Source organism: Cryptomeria japonica, chromosome 3 (assembly GCF_030272615.1).
Source record: "Cryptomeria japonica chromosome 3, Sugi_1.0, whole genome shotgun sequence".
Classification (NCBI taxonomy): Eukaryota; Viridiplantae; Streptophyta; class Pinopsida; order Cupressales; family Cupressaceae; genus Cryptomeria; species Cryptomeria japonica.
Genome location: NC_081407.1, coordinates 383,564,437 through 383,587,555, shown reverse-complemented (window position 1 = coordinate 383,587,555; position 23,119 = coordinate 383,564,437). Strand labels below are relative to the sequence as shown.

At 34.8% G+C, this 23,119-nt stretch overlaps 1 protein-coding gene across 3 annotated transcripts in view; it reads left to right on the top strand.

Moving 5' to 3' along the window:
* Window positions 1–14,845: 14,845 nt before the first annotated feature.
* LOC131044702 (uncharacterized) overlaps window positions 14,846–23,119 on the top strand; it is a 28,698-nt gene continuing 20,424 nt past the window's right edge. The window contains exon 1 of one of the 3 annotated variants that reach the window (XM_057978084.2): window positions 14,846–15,161. In XM_057978084.2, coding sequence (XP_057834067.2) covers window positions 14,879–15,161 — 283 coding nt within the window. In that variant the 5' untranslated portion in view covers window positions 14,846–14,878. Of the gene's footprint in view, window positions 15,162–18,481; window positions 18,986–20,116; window positions 20,799–23,119 lie in introns of those variants that run through there. The other 2 variants (XM_057978082.2, XM_057978083.2) reach the window with 2 other exon arrangements.

The window sequence follows — 23,119 nt, the reverse complement described above, 5'->3', positions numbered from 1 at the left end:
ATTGTTGATGGTGTCAAGGGACTAATTCGTCATGAAAACATATATCGATGAGTCGTTACAAATACAATTCAAAACTAAAACCAAAGCAGTCTGTATTTAATGCGTGCAATTGAGTAGATTGATGGCTCACACGAGAAAAATTAATAACCAAACACAGGTTGTGTCTTGGTAAAAAACACACAAGGTGAGAATTATTGCTCACAATTCATCACGCATCATGGAGGCTACAAGTTAATTAGGAAGAAAGAGGAGTGCTAAGGGCTCCAAATCCACGTCTAAAAAATCCAAAACAATGGAAGTCCCTCCTGCACGGAAACTGAATCAAGATATCATTGATCAATTGCAGTCCCCAGGCCCAAAATCAAGGAGGCCCAAAAAAGACCAACTTGAGGACAAGTTTAAAGGGGTTGGAGATGTGTGGACAAATGTGAGAGTTTATGAACTCTTCTTGTTTCATTTTCTGAGAAAAGACAGAGAAGTGCCAATTTGTAACCCGTGGATAACCAACTTAGGTAAACTAGTTGTTCCAAATGTTTTCGTAAATATCAAATTGATGGAAGTCTTGGTAAAAAATTACAATTCTATGAAGAGATGCATTTAGTTTCCAAATGGCAAAGTGTTTATCAGATTTAGCCATGGCACCATAGATGGAGTTTTTAGCTTAGACCCTAACCCTGATGTACCCTTGTCGTTTGAAGAACTAGAGGAGGAATTTGTTAAAACGGATACTACTTATAAAGGGTGGAACTTAGCTTTCCACAGGGTTGAGAAGGGCATTCTAACTGAAGAGGATGGTCACCCATTCAACATGGACATTTTCAGACACTACTTACAGTAAACCTATATGTCATGCAGACAGGTTGGAGGTATAGAGGTCCCTGATGTAGCTAATATTGGGTTGCTGGTGTTAGCAACAAATGTACAGATGTATGAGCCAATACCCTTTGATTATGCCACTTATCTTGTAGAAAAATTACATGAAGGTTTCTCGAACCTCAGAGATAATAGGGAGCCCACTTTCAAGTTTTACTTTTTAATGCATTTGATTTGATTTTATGGAAGATTTAGGGGTATGTGGCCAATAAATTTAAAATTGAACACAGTGGATAGAGTAGGTAAAGAACTACCAGTACAGATGTGGACATCAATTTGGGATTCACGATATGTGAAATTAAACTACATCAAGTTTGAAGAGCTAATAGTAAATCCATTATATCAGATGTATGGTGTCCCGTGTGAAGGATCTATTTCCACTAAAGTTAAAAGATTTCTTAGGCCTGTTGTTTTTTATGAAAGAGGTATTGTCAATCACAACTGGGGTGATTGGTTTGTTCACAAGGATTTTACTTGCTTAAGGATTTATGGTTTCGAAGGAATCCCATATCTGTTGCCAAAACTTGTACCAGACAGAATTGCTTATCTGGAGAGATTGTGAGATAGTTAAGTGTTTCGAATGCCAAACATTTTGGAGATATGCATAAGCAGACTTTCTTGCCTAGGACTCTTAGTTTTGGGGATTTTATCATTGCATTGACAAAGGCTTATGAAGCCATTGATAGGAAACTGATTGAAGAATACAATTTGTTCAAATATGTTGCTAGGGTCAATTATGATCCTAAGGGATATATTCACAATTGCAAGAAAATTCAAAATCTGGGAGATTATCTTCATGCTTACTTGGAAGCAGAGGACATGTTTAGAAACATGGGGGAGGAAGAGGCCCAAACGACCATTGATGAAATAAACAAGAAATTAGAAGAAAAGAAAAAGAGATTGCAAGAAATGGAAATTGAAGAAGAAGAGAGTGAAGGTGAGTCCGAAGAAGTTGAGGTGGTATCTAGGAATTAAGCACAAGACACAACAGAAGAGCCAGACTTGCAAGAGAAAATTGTTACCAGGTTGAACATCCATAGTGATGCAAGATACGATGAGTATTCTACCTTTGTGTCTGATGATGTTTTTATTAAGTCAAAAGAATTTAAATCTTTTTTATATAATTTCAAAGGGAAAAAACTGAGAGACTCTATCCCAAATGTTACCCATGGAAAAGAATAAGAATTGTTGGGGAAACTTGTTACCGCGTCATTTATTCCTCATGGCAAGAGTGGGTCATCTTTTCCTTTTTATGTTGGAGTCCTAGTTCATGCCATATTACCTTGTTTCAAGTCTTTAATGCGTCCTCAAATCCTTTTTCTAGTCATTTAAGTCAGGTTCAGACAATTAATTGAACTCCTTGAACACGTCGAACCATTCTGAACTGGGTTCAACGGGTTCATTTAGGTTCAATAGGTTCCAAGGTGTTCAGAAAAAGTTTTTCGTACTAACATTTTCTCTAAGTGTTTTGCAGCGGCTCTTCCAAAAAGTTTTTCCTGTTCGGTGATATAACATTTGTGTTGAACTCATTGAACTGAGTTCAAAGGGTTCAAATATGTTCAACGTGTTCGACACAGCAAGTGGTCAATAGTTTGACGCGGCGTACATCTTGAACTACTTGAACACTCGAGAAGTAGGTTCAAGATGTTCATCTGGGTTCAATGTTGGTGGGTCCCACAGTTTCTAATGTTTTGGGAAGTGCATTCATTGCTAAATACAGAGAGGCAGAACCATATCTTAAAGTGATGTCATTCTTTGGCTTTTTCGAAGTAAGTGAATGTTTCGGGAACTGGCAGTTTCTTAAAGCACGCCGCCATGCATTCAATGCATGCGTGCGAGGGTCTAATCTACCAACTTGCCGCGTCCAGACTGAAATTGTGAAATCATTGCATTTAATTTATCTGTATCATTACCTTTCTCAATAAGGTATGAAAATCATTTGTGTTCTGCATTTGTTACTTGCTGCTGGACTTATGTTTATGTTATCCCTGGATAGAAGTCTTTCTTGCTGCTAGCCGTCGTCCGATTATGCAACTGTGAAGGTGAGTCTTTCCTTATTTTCTCTAGTGTTTTCCCTTGCATTTTCTCTCATACAGAAGGTTTCACTGCAATCAAATTTAGGTTTCTTGTTTTGAAGTTATGAAGTCCACTCTGCATTTGTTTGGAAACGTATTTAGCTTGGCATCCACAGAAGCCATAGTTAGTGATACTGACCTGAAAGGAGAGAACCTTGAAGACTTGAAAGAAAGGGTGTTCAAGGGTATTGATAAGTCTTTTTGTATAGAGATTTTGAGTAGTGGACTTTTAGAAGCCGCAACCTTTCCTCCAGCAATTCCTTGTCTAGAGTTGGTTCGGGAGTGTATTGTTAGATATGACCCAGTATCTGAAACTATTAAGAGAGATAATGGCGAAACCCTTCTTGCCATTAACCGTGAGGTGATTGCTTCAGTTTTCAAGATACTGGATTACCAGTTTTCTAATTTCTCTCCTGCCCAGTCAATCAGTCAGTTCAATGCAAAAAGAGCCGGACACCGAAATAATGTGGTGAAATTATGGTTGAAGGTCCCTTAGAGAGGTGGTTCTAGGTTACCCAAAAATCCTAACAAGAACCACATGTTGCCACATATCCATGATGTGATGCTCCTGTTGCATCGAGCCAGAGGTTCTGCCGAAGCTTATAGCTTTGATGATTGGATTTATTGCTATGTGCAATTAGTTCTGGAAGGAAAACAATATTTGGATTGGGCAAAGTTAATTGTTGATTCAATGAGAGAGCAGTTGAGTCTAGCCAAGCAGTTTCAACAAAACTTCTTCATGTCTTCATATCTCTTGTATTGTCTAGCTTGTGTTAAAGAGTTAACGGGTATACCAAAGCAACCCACTGAGGAGGATGTTCCCGTGTATGAGTTCTATCCTATGCTGCAAAAAGACAATGCCCTACAAGATTTCAAAAGGATACACAATGCATTCCTGGGTGATATGTGTCATGAACTGAAGGGTACAAAGGCTAAACAGATTTCAGATGATGCACAGACCTTGATTAAGAAGTTCGGTAGTTTTTACATCCAATTCCCACGCTTTTGCTATATACGGGTAGGAGGCTTTGAAGAGGAACCCTTCAAGCTCCCCCACTTTTGTTCTGATTGTTTTGTTCTAGCAGAAGTATGCAGGCAACTGACCTATGTGATCAAGAAGGCACAGCCTAAGGACAAGTGGGAAGGTCATTTTCCAATACAATTGGGAGTGTTGTCTTGTAATTCAATGTCTGATGCACTAAGTATAGGAGCAGACCTTAGGAATTTTAATTTCTCTTAGTATTCTGAAAGGAAAGGGTTTGACAATAAGGGATTTTCTCGGAGCCTTGGCTTAATGCCTTATCTTCCCATGCCACAGTTAGAAGATTTTTGGGAAGACTGTACAGATGAACTTGAAGTTTTCAAAAGGGAAAACATGAGATTGGTGCTAGAACAAGTTGTCTCTTTGCAAATAAAGTTAGACATTAAAGGGCTTGAAGAGGATTATCTTGAATTGTTTGAACCAGGATATTTAGCCCATGCAGAGACTGAAACGCTCCCAATTAATTGGGATGAGGAGGAAAATGATGACATACAATTGAGGACCGAACGAGTTCTAGAAAGAACCATGGCATGGGTGGCTAAAAAGAAAGCAATAAAGTCAAGTGCAAGTCCCTTTCTGCAAGAAATAATAAGGATTCTCTATCTTCACCAAAACGTCCTTCTAATAGTGCTCCTGTTCGTGCAGGTGAGGATACCAAGTTGTCTCAGCCTAGACGCGGGTCTAGCCCAACTCTGGATTTCAGTACCCCTCGGCATACTTGACCACGTAGTGTCGCCCAGAGGAAGATGGACCAGGTCAAGGATATGGGAGTAAAAGAAGTCGTGCTTGAGGCTCAGATTTTTGAAATTGAAGATTTGGATGGTGAAGTTGCTTGTACTCTAGACTCCCAAACAGTGACTGTGGCAATGACGCCACCACCAAAAATGATTGAAGGAACTACTCATTCCGCTGTGACCCCTAAATGGTTAACAACCTCAATGAACAAGAAAAGGAGCTTTCTTCCTGTGACCATTCCGATTCAAGAAATGGTTGCTAAGTACTCCGAGAAGAATCCAAAGCCAAAAAGGTTCAAGACCACTGCTCACCTAAACAATGACGAAGAAACTGGAAAATGGATGGCCGAAATTGCCTCATACAAGCCGAAAGATGAAAACTGAGAGGCTGGTCCTGATGATTTTGAGATCACAAAAGTAGAGTTGGGAAAGATGAGCATAGATACAGATAACCATTTTTTCCAAGTGTCAGCAAAGAAAATGCTTACCCGCTCAGAGAAGGATGGACGGGAGAAAAGAGAACTTAAAAGACACATAAGTGTTTTGGCTCAGTTCATCAATAGTATCGGTTGCCTTGGAGCAATTCCAATATCCCATGCCACTTAGAATTTTGACCCAACTTCTCCGGAAAACAAGAAGTTGATGAAGCAAGTTCAACGAGCTAAGAGCATCGCTGAAGCGATTGAGAAGTGGATTGAACAAATAATCAAAGACGGTGAAAAGTACATTACCGACTCCCGAAAATTGTGTGATGAAGTACAGAGCTTGATTTCTAAAATCCCAAACCAGCTTGTACCATGGGAGAAAGAAGAGCACAAATGGCAAAATGTCTTGCCTCTGTTTGCCAAAATCGAAGAATATGGGACAACCAGGTTTCTGACAGAACATTCAATTAAGCTGGTGGCCAATGAATGCCAACTTTTCGTGTTGAAGAAAACTATAATGTGGCGAGTGCTTACCTTTCAGTCGGTGATCACGGATGCAAGAACCTCTGTCTATGAACTCCAGGATTTGCAAAGTAGTATAGTCAAGGATAATAAAGTGGTTAATCCCGATCATGACTAGGAGTTAGGAATCTGCGGTTCAAACACACAGGAAGCAATCAAATCTTTTTGGTTGAACATGGAGAAGATCAGAGTCAAGAGTAGCTTCACGTCGGAGGATATAACCAAGGTGGCTAGGATCGAATCTATGGTTTTCATTGGGAATAATCAGTTGCCGAAACACTCAGAGAAGATGGTGCAACATAAGTGGAATAAAGAGGTGGCAAAGGCGAAACTCAATGCAATGAAAGTCCCGAGCCAATCCATGGTTCAAGAACTCACAACTGCTCATGACGCATGTGAAGACGGAGAAGATGACAATGATGGAATATGACATAATGCATCAATTTAGGACTAGTTTCCTTTATTTTTAAAACATTTTTTTCATAGTTGTGCAAAAAATTCGAGACATCTGTCCCAAAATACTTTTTGTTGGTTTCGTAACTGTTTTATCGGGGAGTGGTCGAGTTTTCAGGGAGACCTCCCCTGTTTAGACTATAAATAAAGTAAAACAGATGGTAGACGGGTTAGATTTTAGTAACTAATTTTGTGAACTTCGACTGAAGTTTTTGTTTTTGGTATTTTCTGTTCTTAATCAAGGAAGAATCAGATGATTGGGATCTATTTTGGAAAAAGATTGGCAGATATATTTTTGTGCCTTTGTTGCATAAGGATATATATATGAAATCTGATCATATTGTTTTTGGGGAGAAGAAAGATTTCTGTATTTTGAATCCAAATAGATAACATGTCTTTGCATATGTTCATCCGATCAAGTAACAGTAATTGATCATTTCATTGCAGTATTTCATTATTCCTCTGATGTTCTTTCCTTTGAATGTGTTGTTTACTCTAGAAAAGATTCATGATTGAGGGCAGATTTATTTTCCTTGAATTTGTTCGTCTTTTATTAGTTTAGGTGGAAGAAGTATATTGAACTTTGTTTCAGTTGCTGTAGTTACATGCTTTGAGAATTAAGGAAATAGCTTTCATTGTTTATGAGACATGAGAAAATTTGCAGCCTTTCATCCAAGAATGAAATAGGCGGCCTTACACACTTTCTAGTTAAAAGCTTTCATTCAGATATAAATAAAAATAAAATACATTTCATGAAAAACCAAGATAGGGAGCTATACCCATGCAAAAATTCAGAGGGAAGTGATTTGAACAACACTTAGCCAACTGTTCAGTGAATCATTTGTTCTTAGAATAAGGTAACAGAGTATAAGATTAATCATTTAAAAACAAAGAGCAAATATGTTCACTAACAAAACTAAAGGAAGAAATCGGTTTAGAATTGACTACTATAACCCCTCAAAGGGGAAGAGAGGCTCTTAGTGAAGCAGGCATCATTATCTTTTCAGGATGGGACATGAGTGCATCATTTATTTTTTATAGCATGTTACATTCTGAGAATAAGGATTTTAAATTAGACATTCAAGGGGTAAATAATGTGTATGTCAGCTCTAGATTTGACTAGAATGAATAGGCTTTTCTTTTATGGGCTCTTTACCCTCCAAATAAGAGGCCAAAAATCATTGATGTGGATAAAGCCTTTGGTCACATGATGAAATTGAAAGTTGGTGAAGTAGATCCCATTGTTACTGCTGACATGGGTATTGATATTTCAAAATTTAATAAAGCACAATTGGTCAAAGTGATCAAAGAAAGAGATCAGTTAAGGGATTATATGAAGAATTGCTAAAAAGAGGAGGACAGCCTGTGCCACAAATCCATGATGGGTCTCAATGGAAAAAGAAATGTGAGGAAGTGCAACTGGAAAATAAAAATTTGAAAAGGAAAATGCAGAGTGTGACGGCTGACACAACCTCTGTTTTATTGACTAAGAGATTTGAAAAATTGCAGGGTTTCCTTGGAGATTTATGGGTTGTTTATCAAAAGAATATGGATAATGAAATATCTCACAACCAGATTTATAACAGACTAGTAACTTTGTTGCATGATAAGACAATGGCCAATACAAATGTTGAAGTCATTAAAGGAATACAAAAGCTATTGAAAAAGCATGAAGACTTTGACACAGAATTGCAAAATGAATTTAATGAATGTAAGGAAATAGTACAACATGGTTTTCCAAAAACTGAAGATCAGAATGGACAGATTATGGATAAGGATAAATGGATTGTGGAGTGCCAAAGTCTTCTCAGTGCTTCCCTTAACATTGCCCGGTTTGATGTACTTGACATGACAGAGACAATCGAGCAGATGGAAAACTTCATCACTTTGGAGATTGTGGTCAGAGATATTATCTATGATGTAGATACCTACAAATCAGAGGGATATTTGAAGCACATTTAGAAGTGCGATCAAATTCTTGGAGACCAGCCATAGATATCAAAAGATGTTTAAAGATGTGACATTGTATTTTATAGTTTTAGTTTGTTAGGGCAGTTTTTAGGTAGTTAGTTTCTAGTGAGTTTTTTGTTAATTTTAGTTTAATGAAAGGGTATGCCCTTTCATTTTATTTTTCAAACCAAATCCTCATCTATATGTGGAGGATCTTTTAGGAGAGACAAATATCACAAGTTTATAGGTTTTTTTTATCAAGACAATCTCTATTTATGTTCTTATGAACTTGTTGTCTGGAAGTACCAAGTTGATGGAGGATATGCACTGAAATCAACTAGTTTAAGTATTTTATTTTCAATATAAAGATTCAAGTGTTTCTCATTCATGGTGGTATCTGTATTTTCAATAGATTGATTAGTTCCTTGGATAAATCTATTTACATAGGTTGTTTCATTGTGCAATCTTATGTTGTTGTACTTCAAATTGATTTTCAGTTTGAATATCTATTTGAAGGATTGGTTGGCAAACTTTGAATTGTCTTATTGGTCTTTCAAAGTAAAGTTAAATTCAGTAAGACTAACTGGATGTCACATTTTAATTGCAATTCTTATGGAAGCCTTTGAGATGATGATCTTGTTTTATTAACAAGTTATTCAAACTATCTCTAAGGTTAAACGTAGGATTTTTCATTTGAAATGATATGAAACCAGTAAGGAATCAAGGCACTGGTCTTTTATTGATTTTATATATTTGAATCAAGTATTTCCAAAACAAGTTTCATTAAGGAATCATATTTTTCATTCATACAATCGCTACTTAATAAACATTCATTAACAAGTAAGCAGTTACAGTTTTTCAGATAATAAGATTGGGTTTAGGAACAATTGCCATCTTGAAGTCACCTAATTTCTTAAGTTCTCTATATAAAAGTCTTTAACCTACAGTTTTAGGTTTTAGATATAGGTTCACCCGCCTTGGTTTAGCGAAGCCTGAAGTGTAGGGGAATTTGATCTATCGATCATTCCCGTTTGTTGGCCAAGTCTGATTCAGAATTCATCAAGAGAAGTGGCAAAACTCTTTGATTTCCAATATGTGGTTTTGGGAACCAACAACTTCCATGTGGGACTAACAGTTGGAACTGGATATTAGACAATTAGAATAAGTCCAATAGTCAACAAAAAGTCTGCAACTCCAAAAAAAGTGAGAAAAATGACTAAAACCTTCCCGGACAAAGAATTGTTTGGGCTTTTGCAACTTTCAACATATGATAATAGCAGGTGGAATGAAGAGGAACGACACCAAGACAAATTTGATCGAGGGGGATCCATTTAAAGATTTCTCAAACCTATTATATATGATGGGCAAAATAAGGCTATATGCACAAGGGGGCATTCAAGCAAAATTTCCAACTGTTAGATTCAATCCCAACACACTCTACAACTGGTGCCAAATTGAACTATGGAAGATTCAAATGCTTATCACCTTATTTGATTTTAAAAGATTTTTCTGTGGATTTGAGAAAACTTGGAAGTTGAAGTCTATTTTGTAACACCACTTAGATAAATATGTGGACATCACTGCTGCTTATGTCCCGATTCTGGTATAGTAAATAGGGTTTACTTATTTTTTAATTTTTATACAATACTTTTAGCCTTTATCTAACATAATCGATAATTGGAAAACTTTTCAATAATTAGGAACTGCAACATTAGGAAAGTAAAGAAAAACAGATAAATGAGAACATAACGGTAGGATGAGAAGCTCAAATTTACGAGACACATACTCTGAAATGAACTTGTCTGCAACCAACTTTACATGATTCAAACACACAACCTGCAAGTCCACAGGAATTTACAGGCATGTGAAAATCTATAGGAATTTCGCCATTTCCAATAGTTCGATACCCTCCAAACTAGCTACTCAATCCTTCGATATCACTTGCTACACAACCCAATTTTAAACCAGGAAAAGATAACCAGACCAAGAAAAGATAATTCATATAGATGCCCTTGAAGTGATAGTCTTGTTCAAGAGAAATTTAAAACCAAATCCTTCTATATCCCTGCTAGGCTTTAAAGATAACAAAACACTCAACTATAAATCTATTGTTGTTAATTAGGAAGTCAAGAGTTAAAGGGAGAAGGACACGTCAAACCCAATTTGTAGAGGCAGAGGAAAAGGAAGAGGCAAGAGAAACAAAGGAATTGGCAGAGGTAGAGGAAGTCGAGAGTTAATTCAATCCATCACGCGTGGTTTTCAAATGAACCCGCACTTTTTTTTTTTAAATAATGCCTGTGGTCGTCGAAATTTCGACTAAAACGGGCTTCGTCAGAAAATGTCATTGGCATTTCGACGTTATTAGGCATTTAAAAATAAAAATAAAAAAATTGATCACAAAATGCCTTGTCTATCGGAAACCTCTGTCGGAATTTGAGGCCAAATGTATTAGTGGAGGCATTCAACAAGTGTTTGGAGGGTTATCTCTATTGTTTTTATTCAAATAAATAGGATAGATGGATACAATGGTTGCCATTGAAAAAGGGGTGTATAACACTTCTTTCCACACTTCATCCAAGATGTCTCCATTTTTGTGCTATATGGGTATCATTCACCATCCATCACCTCCTCTACAAGGATATATAAAATTGTATAACAATTGAAGAACACATTCAAAACTAGCAAGATGTAATGCCTAGTCTTAGGGAGAACTTGGCAATGACATACAACAAATTGAAGTAAAAATTTCATGAGAACCATAGTGAAATAAATTTTGAAGTGGGATAATCAATCTTTGTGAAATTATAATCATACAAGCAAATGTTAATAAAACAACTAAAGAAGGATAACAATATTTTACTTAAGTATTATAACTCTTCTCATGTTTATAAAAGAATGATGGTATAACATACAAGTTTGAATAATTTTGGAACATGAGGGAATCCTTAAGGCACACAATAAGAAGTTGTAGACATGGACGAAATTAGATAGTATTTGATCAAGTGGAAGAATTTGACCAATGCAGATGTAACATGGGAGGATGAAGCATTCTTGCATAAGCATATTAGGAGCATCAGAATTAAGGATAATATTGATTTTAGAGGGAGAGACATGTTATTCCCTTAATTCATAACATACATTGGGATATATGTGGTTGACTTCTGAGTAGCATAACCGTTAATTAAGTCATATAAATTCTATAATTTTATATTAGTAGCAGGATTAGCCTAGGTAGTTTTCATAACATTAGTAGTGTATATATTGGTGGTACTTATTTGTATATTTTTATCTATTACAAACTATATTCTTATTGAATACTTTTGTGGGTTACCTCCAAAAGTTTCTTATTATTATCAAGGATTGACAAGTAATTTATATTATATATTATGAAGTATTTCTTATTATATTCTCTCTTGTGCAAGTAATTTCATTGTGAGGAAAGAAAAATTGTATAACATGTGGAAAATTTGTGGTCAAGCAATAACTACATAGCTTCATCTCTTCTTTCCGTATACATTTGACATGACATTTGAAATTTCAAAATCCTTAACTATGGTTGCTCCACTATTTTAAGAGAAGGTTCACACTTATGTATTGCGCTTATTAAAAAAATAAAAGGGACCACCTAAATTTTAAAAAATTAATAAACAATTGTATATAATTATACTTTTAAAAGATCATAGTTTAATTGGTAAAAATGTTGGAATATAAGAATAAAGCACAATGGATGAGTGAAAAGAAGATGAATGGTTGTGCTTATTATAACTACCAAGATGTATCTTTATATTTCTCACACACACATATCAATAGGTTATGATTATTTTTTCTAAGAAATATAGCTTCTCAATTAAGCCTTTAGTGTTGTAGTCTTCTCCTTTCTCATGTTCTAGTTAAAAAAAAAAAAATCATTGTTTGGATTAGAATTTTTTTACACTTTCAATTTTATATAATCATGTAAAATTTATGATTTGAGTGACTATATTTAGCTACCAATAAGCAATAATATATATTAATTTGGTTAAATTAATGCCATAAATATTCAAAACTAAAATCTTCTTAGAGTTATTTTACCCTAGTCAATGTTGATATATTGATAAAATATTATGGTTTGAAGATAACTCTTGAAAGGTTATGTTACAACTCCCTAAAATACTTGACACTTATAACATAGTTTCGTAGGTTTCATAGATTTTTTTAGTTGGTATTACTCAAAATTCTTTGGAGATTTAATGAGACTAACAATTTTATGATTTTTAATGCTCATTTTAGATAATTGTCAAATTATGAATTTTCATAATTATTATATTGTGGAAGTAAAATTTAAAAGGAAAGAGAAAAAGTTAGGGAGGACAAGATATACAACCAAATGACTTCAAATCTTAAACTATATAGTTGTTCCACTATTTTAAGATGAGATTCTCAAGGCAAACCAGGTCAACTACTCCATTTAAGGACCATCTAACCTTGCACCAATGGATCTTTCAAATATGAACCTTTTAAAAGTATTATAGAAATTAATAAAATTAACTTATTAAAAACAATTTTATTTGGTTAACATAATTTCATAAACATTGCATTACATGCTAGGCACAAGCCTTGAATTGCAAACCAAATATTTTGATATCACTTTGTGTGTTTCTTCCTTCTTCTTGATCTTGTTCAACTTGTCATCATATGCCTCATTCCCTTTCCTCTAATTCCTATACTGCTTCTCTATCTCCCTCTCTCTTTCCATGTCTTCCTTGTTTCTATGTAGCCTCAAATCATATCGGGCCTCTCTTTGTATAGAAGATGTAGAATGAAGTGTGATAGGTGAAAACATGATATACATCCATGGATTAATGTGATATGGATCAAAGATTGAAAAACCAAATATTTTTCTCATCAACCGACCTTATAAGTCTACACACCATCATTGTGTTGCATGCAAGATTGCTAGTAATGTGTAGTATTATCCCTTTCAATACACTTGGAACTAGAAGTCCTCAAATTTAATGGAGATTCATATATAACCTCTCTTAAGACCTATAATGAAGTACATGTGCAACCTTAAGAACTAGTGCAAGTTTTAAATGCTTGCCACATTGTTCGGATTAGTTCCTAATATACAATAATTAACTTGGTGCTAGCCCCAACTAACTCCTCAAATAAAAACACACATGTGATGATTAAGAATTCATTAAAAAAGAATGGAACATTTTGGAGACATGGTGTGACCTATAACTCCAACTCCAACTAATAGTTATAAATTGTGGTGCCTTATGGTGTCACTAATTGCTTTAGTATGCATGCAATTATAGATATGAACCTCTAAACTTAAGAAAAACGTGGTGATATGAAGTACTTCAAACCTGATTCAAAATATTGAAAATGTTTGGAAAATTAAAGAAGTGCCTACAAAATAAACAAACATTAAGAAAATATTTTCACTTGATGTAAGATGCTCTTACACTCAAGATGTTCAATTCCAAATCATTATTCCAATTTATATAAAAACTACACACTAAAGACCATGTAAGTTTTAAAAAATATTTAAATAACAACATAACAAATGATTACAATATAACATATAGAAATACTAACATACTTAAATATATATTTTTTTTATAAAAATTTAAGATTCACCATAATATTTTAAGACGATTTAATTGATGATAATGTCCAACTCTCAAATAATTTAGTAAAAATCTATTTATGTGGTTCTCTTGGAGAGGAGATAATGTAGCTTATCCCCTAGTATCTTATTACCAAACTTTAACAAAATTTAAGTTGAAGGACATTTAGTGTAATGGCATAGTCATATTGTAGGCACCTATAAGATGTTGAGTACAAATTTCCTCAATAACAAAATAAAAAAGTCTCCCAATTTATTAATAACGATCTAAAAAACTTCAATTAGTGAAAAATAATTGAAGTTTTCTGAATGACTTAGGAAGAAACAAATATTAAGAACACATTTTTAGTTGGTATAAGATTGCTCTTACACCTCAAATGTTCAATTCTAAATCATAATTCAAATTTATCAAAAAACTACATACTGAAGACTACCTAAGTTATAAAAATGCTAACATACTTAAAAACAAAAATTCTTATCAAAATTTAATTTTACCCTAAAAATTAAAAATGATGGTTTAATTGATGAGAATTCCCAACTCTCAAATAGTTTAGTAAAAATCTATTCCTATGGTTCTCTTGGAGATGAGATAATGTAGTTTATTCCCAAGTACCTCGTTAATTAAGTTGAAGGGCATTTGGTGTAATGACACTGTCATGTTGTAGACACCTATAAGATGTTGAGTTCAAATCTCTTGAATAAAAAAATTAAAAAACAATTTCCCAATTTATTGATAATGATCTTAAAAAAAACTCACTTATTGATAAGAACCTTGAATTGAAGTTTTCTAATTGTTGACAATGATGAGATGTAAAATTGATAAGAGTTTAATTTTTCAATTATAATCAATTATAAATTTTATTCAATAAAAAAAATAAAACTATTCATCACTTTTCAATAAAAGTGCAATATATTAAATTGTAAAAAAAAGACTTTCACATAGCATTCTCCCCTCATTCTGAAGCAAAGAGCAAGTGGGGCCATACAAAGTATCTGAGAAAACAGAGAGTCGGCAAGAATTGAAGATAAAATTCAAAAGCTTGGAATCTCAAAGATGAACAAGGAAGGAAGCACAAGGAAATCTCCTGTTCTAAGCTTTCTTTATTCTTCTCTCCCAATATAAGATACTGTAATTCAAACAAGGAGGTGAATGGTATTGTTCTTCACTCTCCAAAACCCCACAGTAAAAAATGATCCCACTGTTGAGTATCATAGTAGTTATGGAGGGCATTGTCGCCATACTTATGACAGTAGATGTTTCCCCAGTCAGAAAAGTGGCGAGGAAGCTTGATTATGCAAAGAGCAGCAAGAGGACTGCTGTGATAAGGACTCTTTCAGGCACCATGTTTGTGATTCTGGTGTCTAGCATTAGCAGCATTATGAAAATACAAGATCGCAGCAGGGAGCATGGTGCAACTACTCCTACTGATCAGATTCTCATGCAAACCCATTTGCTGGAGGCCTCTCTAATGGGTATGCCTAGATCACTATGCATTCATTTCACTTCAACTTTCAACTTTCAACTTTCAGTATGGGTGTAATATGAATTGTTGTATAGATATTTTCAACAAATTCTTTAGTAAATTGTTTAGAAGTTATGGGGAGATTTTTTTTGGTTTCACGACAAATTAATTTAATAGTCATCCATATAGACATAATTTGGTATGAGATTAAGTATCACAAAGTTTAGTATATGTAAGTTTCAAAATCTATGAATTATAAAGCATGTCATGTAAAAATGTAAAATCATATAATACAAATGGAATGCATTAAGTTATGCTTGAGAGCATTATGTCGTCTACTTTGAAGGTCTTGCTAAATCATTCTCTATTTTTCTCTATTTATCTTTAGATGTAACAAACTCCATCTCTCATCTTGTAATGTTGGCCTCCTCATCTCAATTGTTCATTAATGAGTTGGGTTAAACTTATTGAGTTCGATGGTATCCATGATCTTGATTTCACCAAATTGTTTATAATGGAGTCTATGATTGCATGTAAACTAGATCGATCTTATTCTCAAACATAGGCATAATCATGTCAGGTTAAGTATTACATAATCATAAATACATCAATTGCACAAGTTTAGTAACTAGGCTTCAAGGTCTATATACACAAACTTAATTGCATGGACTATAAAGCATGCATAAAAAAAACGTAAAATCATATAATACAAATGACATGTTTTAGGTCATGATTGAGTGCATTATGTCTGTGTTTCAAGGTTGAGCTAACTCATTTCCTATTTCTCTCTCGATCTAACAAACCCAATCTCTCATCTTGCAATGTTGGCCTCCTCGTCTCAATTGTTCATTATTGAGTTGGATCAAACTTATCCATTTTGATGGTATCCATGATCATGATTTCACCAAATTGTTTATAAGAGAGTCAATGATTATATGGAAACTACATCAGTCTTCTTCTCAAGCATAGGCATAATCATGTCAGATTAAATATTGCGTAATCATGGATACATCAACTGTACAAAGTTTAGTATGCAGGCTTCAAAATCTGTATACAAAAATTAAATTGTATAGATCATAAAGCATGACATCAAAAGAATTATAAAATTAAATAAACAAATGCCATTCTTCTAGTCATGATCGAAAGCATTAGGTTCTCATGCTTGAAGGTCTTGCTAAGTCATTCTCTATTTCTCAGTAGATCTAAAAAACTCATTCTCTCATCTTGCAATGTTGGCCTCCTCATCTCCATTGTTCATCATTGCATTGGATCAAAATTGTCTAGTTTAATAAAATCAATGATTTTGATTTCATCAAAATGTTTATAATGGATTCAATGATGCTTGTAAACCAAATCAATCTTCTCCTCAAAAGCTTAAGTGTCCAGTATTTTTTTGATTGCACGTGATCATCATCAAGCACATTTCAATTAGGATGACATACATAAGCACACCTATACACTTTAGTAGTAAATTGCATTGATAGCACCATGCTTCAACAAGCGAGTCCGAAGAATCAAACTCAAGACCTTCGTATCAACACAAAGTTGCAACACCGTTGCATTGAGGGGTCATCCCCAAATCTTTAATAATATTATTCATCTTTGTAATTTTGTTATTTAGATCAGCTTGTCGAACAATCAAACACCGTTGCACTACGAGGTCATTTATCCACCATTTGATGCACCTTGATTCGCAAGACCAGCCCATCGAACAATCAAACACCAGCGCCTCATCCGTGTCGACATTGATGGGGATATGAACACCCCTGCGTTGGTCATTGTGCCATGTCACCTAGTTAGCGGACACCTACATGACCAAACTGCATTGGTACCACCATGCTTCAATAAGCGAGTCTGAAGAATTGAACTCAGGACCTCTGTATCAACACGAAGTTGCAACACTGTTGCACTGCGGGGTTATCCCCAAATCTTTAATAATGCTATTCATCTTTGTAATTTGTTATTTAGACCAGCTCGTCGAACAATCGAACACCGTTGCACTGCGGGGTCATTTATCCACCGTTTGATGCACCTTAATTCGCAAGACCATCCTGTCGAACAATCGAACACCAATGCCTCATCCGTGTTGGCATTGATGGGGATATGAACACCTACGCGTTGGTCATTGTGCCATGTCACCTTGTCAGTGGACACCTGCACGACCAAACTGCATTGATACCACCATGCTTCAGCAAACGAGTTTGAATAATCAAACTTAGGACCTCCGTATCAACACAGAGTTGCAACACCGTTGCACTGTGGGGTCATCCCCAAATCTTTAATAATACTATTCATCTTTGTAATTTTGTTATTTAGAAAGATGATCATATTTGTAAAACAACTTCAAGGCAAACAATTAATTATTCTATCATACATATATACTCAAGATAAATAATCAATCTTTGTATTAATTATAGTTGAATATATAAAATATATTTGAGGTAAATGATTTAAGTCTCTCATTCTTTTTAGATAGTTGGGTGTTTAGTAAATTGTTAATTATAAAATCATCTAATTGATTATTATAATTCATTTCTTTTGTTTAATGGTTGGCTTGTGCCTCTTTATTATTCTATCTAACTTGTTGAAAGAGTGTTCTCACGTTTAATGATTGGCTTTAACTATTTATTATTCTAACTAACTTGTTGAAAGAGTGTTCCCACTTCTTGTACTAGAGTGTGGTCTCTTCCACAAACATAAATATCAAGATATTATTTTCTCTTAAATTCCTCATCAAGGTCTCTTTTCTAATTCTAAGATAGATATTGACATACAAAAATTATAACTTTGATTGACTTGTGGTGCAATGCCACTACTTTCACATGATATGTTCATCTCCACCATCAATACTAGGGCCTCTCCTAAAATGGGTGGATGTATTATGATATCTTAACCCATCTCCAACTATTTCACACAACTCATAATATGATTAATATCAATCATATTATATGTAATTAATCTACAATACTTGAAAAACAATAAAACAAAAAAAAAAATCTAACAAAAAACAAACAATGATATTTCTTGTAAACAGCAACATATCTTTTCCCTTTCTATAAATAATATATATTATTCTTTCATTAAAAAAACACATTGATAATGAAACTAACAATAAATAAACATCTTATAAAGATCTGGCCTCTCAAGACTGAATCTACACCTTACACTCTTCGGTGATCTAAGCACCTTAGGGAAGGCATTATATTCAATAAAAACCTTTTGACTAGTTAAGTTACACCCGGTAAACAAAACTTTTTATCTTTGACCTTGAACACAAGAAGTTAAAAACTACCAAACAGATATTTTCAGAGCCTTCCCCATTCATTTTGTAGCAGCTGAGCATGTGGGTCCATCCAAAGTGGCTGGGAGAATGGAGGTTAGGCAATGAATTGAAGACAATTTAAAGCAGGGAATAACTAGAAGTAAAGAAACAGAAGGAAATCTAATCCCCCCTGCTAAGGCTTCTTTATTCTTCATCTCTTTAGACAAGAGATCATTATTCAAACAGCGAAGCTCATGGTCTAGATCTCCAGAAACCAAAACAGTAAAGAATGATCCAGTTGTTGACCATGGTTGTGATTGGGGAGGGCATGGTGGCCGTGCTTGTCTCATTAGATCTGCCCCCAATCAGCAAAGTGGCAAGGAGTATTAATTATGCATCAAGCAGCAGATTTACTGCTGTGATAGGGACTCTTGCAGGCACGATGTTTGTGATTTTGGGTTCCAGTATTACCAGCATTATGAAAATACAAGGTCGCAGCAGAGAGCTTGGTGCAGTTACTCCCACTGATCAGATTCTCATGAAAACCCACATGCTTGAGGCCTCTCTAATGGGTATGCATAATGCCTTTCACTCTGTATTCATTCACTTCAATTTTTTGTTTTCCTCACAGCAAATGCCCCAAATTTACCCAGAAGGGAAGGATTTGTGTTTTGTTTGTTCAGCCATTGGTGCCTGTATTTCAGAATTCTCTGATCATTTTTAATGATACCACTGATGTTTTTCAGATTTGATTTGATGGTTGTTGAGAATACCTACTATCTTTGCTTTAATGGATTCTTAATTTCATGATTATTGAATTTGTTATTATAATTTGTTGTTTTTGTGTAATGGTTGATTTTTACAGATGAAAATAGATATTTGTATTTGGTTCTTTGGTTGTCACAATTTTTTCCAACTCTTTATGAATTTTTTATTAAGATATTTTTTTTCAAATATAGTAACGTGTTTTTTCATTTTTCATATCTATATATTAATGTATTGATTATCCTTTCATAAAAAGAATAAGTTAGATAAATACCTAACAATAAATAGATATCTTATAAACATTTCATTTATAAGACTATATACAAAAATATTATTATATGATATAATCTTACAATGTATAGATCTATCACAATATCTCCATTTCCATCTTAAATATCAACAACTTTAATTGTCCGTAGCCAAAGAACATCCCTCTAGATTATCTAAATTCCTTACTATCTCTTTACTACCTTTTAAAAAAATATCACACTTCAAATAAAATTTATATTTTTAAATAAAAATAAAAATAAATTAATTCTTTATTAAATTTTTTATAAATTAAACATCAAAATTGAAAAGAATAATTTGTGTGACTAAATAATAAAAAATAAAATAATTTTCTAAAATTTCGTTAGAAAAACTAACATAAAAATCCAACAAATTATAGTCAAGAAAACAATGTAGACTATCCCCTCCTCCCTTTTATTTAAAAATTAATTATTTAAATTTTTTTTTTTTCTAAAATTTCATTAGAAGAACTAACATTAAAAAACCAAGATATCATTGTCAGGAAATCAATGTAGATTATCCCCTCCTCCCTTTTGTTTAAAAAATAATAATTTTAAAAGTTTTCCAACTTATTCATACAACCCTTAAGAACAGAAGCGTACAGTGGCTACGGGACGGTAGAGATGTACTCCAATATCTCCGGAATGAATCTGCACCTTACGATGTTCGGCCAGCTGGTCTCCTTCAGTGTACGTCTAGAAACTTTGACTAGTTGTGTTGCACGTTGGTTAAATTAAATCTTCCGCACTTGATCCCGAACCAAGAAAAAAGAGGGAAAAACAACAAAAGAGATTCGGTACTTTCAGAGTTTTCCCCATTCGTTTTGGAACAGCAGAGCATATGGGGCCATAAAAAGGTGAAAGGGAGAATGGAAGGTGGGGCGAAAGGAAGCTGACCTTGAACAGTTTCAAAAGTGTGGAATAACTGAACAAGAGAAGCAACATGTAATCGCCGTGTTAAGGCTTCTATATTCTTAGTTCCTTATACAAGAGATTGGTTTTCAAACAGGGAGGTTTATGATAAAGATCTCCAGAACCAAATAGTACAGAATGATTCAGTTGTTGTCCACGGTTGTAGTTGCCGAGGCCATCGTGGCCGTGCTAATATCAATTGATGTGGCCCCAATCCGCAAGGTGGTGAGGAGGATTGATTATAGAGCGAGCAGCAGGATGTCTGCTGTAATAGGGACTCTTGCAGGTACAATGTTTGTGATTTTGGGGTCTAGTATTAATAGCATTGCGAAAATACAAGGTCAGAGCAGGGAGCTTGGTGCAATTACTCCCACGGATCAAATTCTCTCGAAAACCCACATGCTTGAGGCTTCTTTAATGGGTAGGCCTCTGACCATACGTTCATTTCACACTTCAATTTTATATTTTCCTCGGATCAAACTGGCGTTTTAATAAGTACACAAATAGGGAATATTTGTCTCTTGATTCTTCAGCAATGGGTGTTTGTATATTAGAATTTTCTTGTCAGTCTTTCTGGTATTATTAGTATCTTTCAGAGTGGTAAAAGGCTTTCCATAACTTTAAAAAAAAAAAACACTTTTTTTTCCTCTTCTTTGGAGGAATGGCTATCCAGCCTCTAGAATGTATCAAACATTTATTTTAATGTATTTATAATATGCAAAGATTAACGATGCCTCGGTGCATTCTAGAGGCTGTGGAGGGTGGTCTGTTTGTTCTCTATCTCCATGCTTATCAACTTTCACATCTTAAATGCAAAATTCTATATAAAGGAAGTTATTTTTATAGTGCATGCTTTGGGTTTTGGGGCATTTGTTTGAAATTTTTTGTGTCAATTGTTTTTCCTCTCTTTACCCCAAATAATCTCTCACAAAATCATTTTTAGATTTTTTTTGAACCTCTTGTATTTCATATTGGAGGCAAATAACTGTTGTAATGAGATGTCATTGAGAGTGGGAACTTTAGTCAAAATGCCTGTCTTACATTGGGATGCATCGCCATCCCTCAAATCCCTGTCCCTGCCCCCCTTGGGTGTTTCAGGGACTGGGGGATCGCCTAGCTGGCTCCTCCCTTCCAACAATCAAATCCAAGAAATGTTTAAGAACACATACCCATTTTAGGGCACGACAGGAAATGCTTAGGGGACGCTTGGTTGTCTCCTAGGTGGCCAGGGATGTCTCATGTCCCTTGACCATTTTGGCGATGACCAAATGCCCCCTATGGAAATGATTGATAGTTTAATTTTTTTAATAAAAGGCACATGGAAAAAAATTAATGTGTTTTAAAGGGGGTGTGGGGTTGTTCCACACAAACCCTCCCACACCCCTTATTCACCCTAATGCACAAAGAAAACATTCAATGTGTTAAAATTATTCAACTTTTGTTGGAGGCTGTTATTTTCCTTCGATACAAAGAAGATATCATTTTTCATCTGATTCAGTAGCAGCCATTTGGCATTAAGGTATGTTATTTTGGCTGTTTTTTTTTATAATTTTTTTTCATTCATAGGTTAAATCTTAAATAATAATAACAATGAGCTTGTTAGGGAGGGTTTGCAATTAGTTTTAATATGTTTTAATTTCAATTTGTTGTCATACAATAACACTACAAATTCTACACTACTAACATTAATGATTGTGAATCAGAATGAGATGGTGTAATGTCCCCATTTTTAATAAAGTGACTTAATTAAGCTAATTAATTAAGTGGTCCTAAATTTTAAATAATATCATAAGGACTTATTTAATTAATTAATTTAATTACTAAATAAAGGGCCCAAATTAATAAAATAATAAACTTTTGGTGTCGGTCGTTTGTAACCTTTCAGGAAACTTCCCGGAGTCCATTTATAAGGCCGAGTTTGGCATAGTTGTAGGTAGGATGCGAATTTGGTATTTTCTTGTATGTGCGAATTCCAGTTGGAGTTCAGTTGTCTGCCATTTCGGAGGTGGAAGATCCTCCCTACTTGACATCCACAATTTTGGTGGGAGTAACTCCTCACCCTACTTTGCTCTGGCCTCAGTTTGGGATTTCTTTTGTAATCTGAAGTTCTATCATTATTGCATTTGAATTTCTACTTGCATGTCTGGTGTGTTCATTCTTGTGCCAAATTGTGTTAAACTAATCATATCGTCCAACATATTACGAACCATCTTTTTGAGGCCAAGATTGTTAGTTTCGCACAGGAGAGTCAATTGATCGAAGGCAGGAGCGTACGGGTGGAGGGTCATACGGTGGAGTTGTTGGGTGTATGAAAAGGAGGCCACACTGTGCCAGTTGTACGGTGTTGGTGTTGATCGTACAGGGTGGACCGTACGGTAGAGTGGGTTATCCGTACGGGGAGGTTGTTGACCGACCGTACGGGGTGGAGAGGCTGTGCTGCCATACATTGCAGTTGGATTGTCCGTATGGGGTGGAGAGTTGTGTTGCCATACACTGGGTTGTCCGTACAGGGTGCTGTAGTACGTGTCCGGGTACATTACAGATGGGCAATGAAGAAGTTTAAGTAAACAAAATGGATCATTATTTTGAAAATCCAAACACAAGTTCTATTGGAACTCTACAAGATTGTTTTGCATGCCCTTAAGCCACTCTTCAAAAATTTGCAAAATACCCTTACAACCCTCCAAAACCCTTTTGTACTTTGCCACCAATTTAAGCATTAATAAGGGTAAAACATAGTAG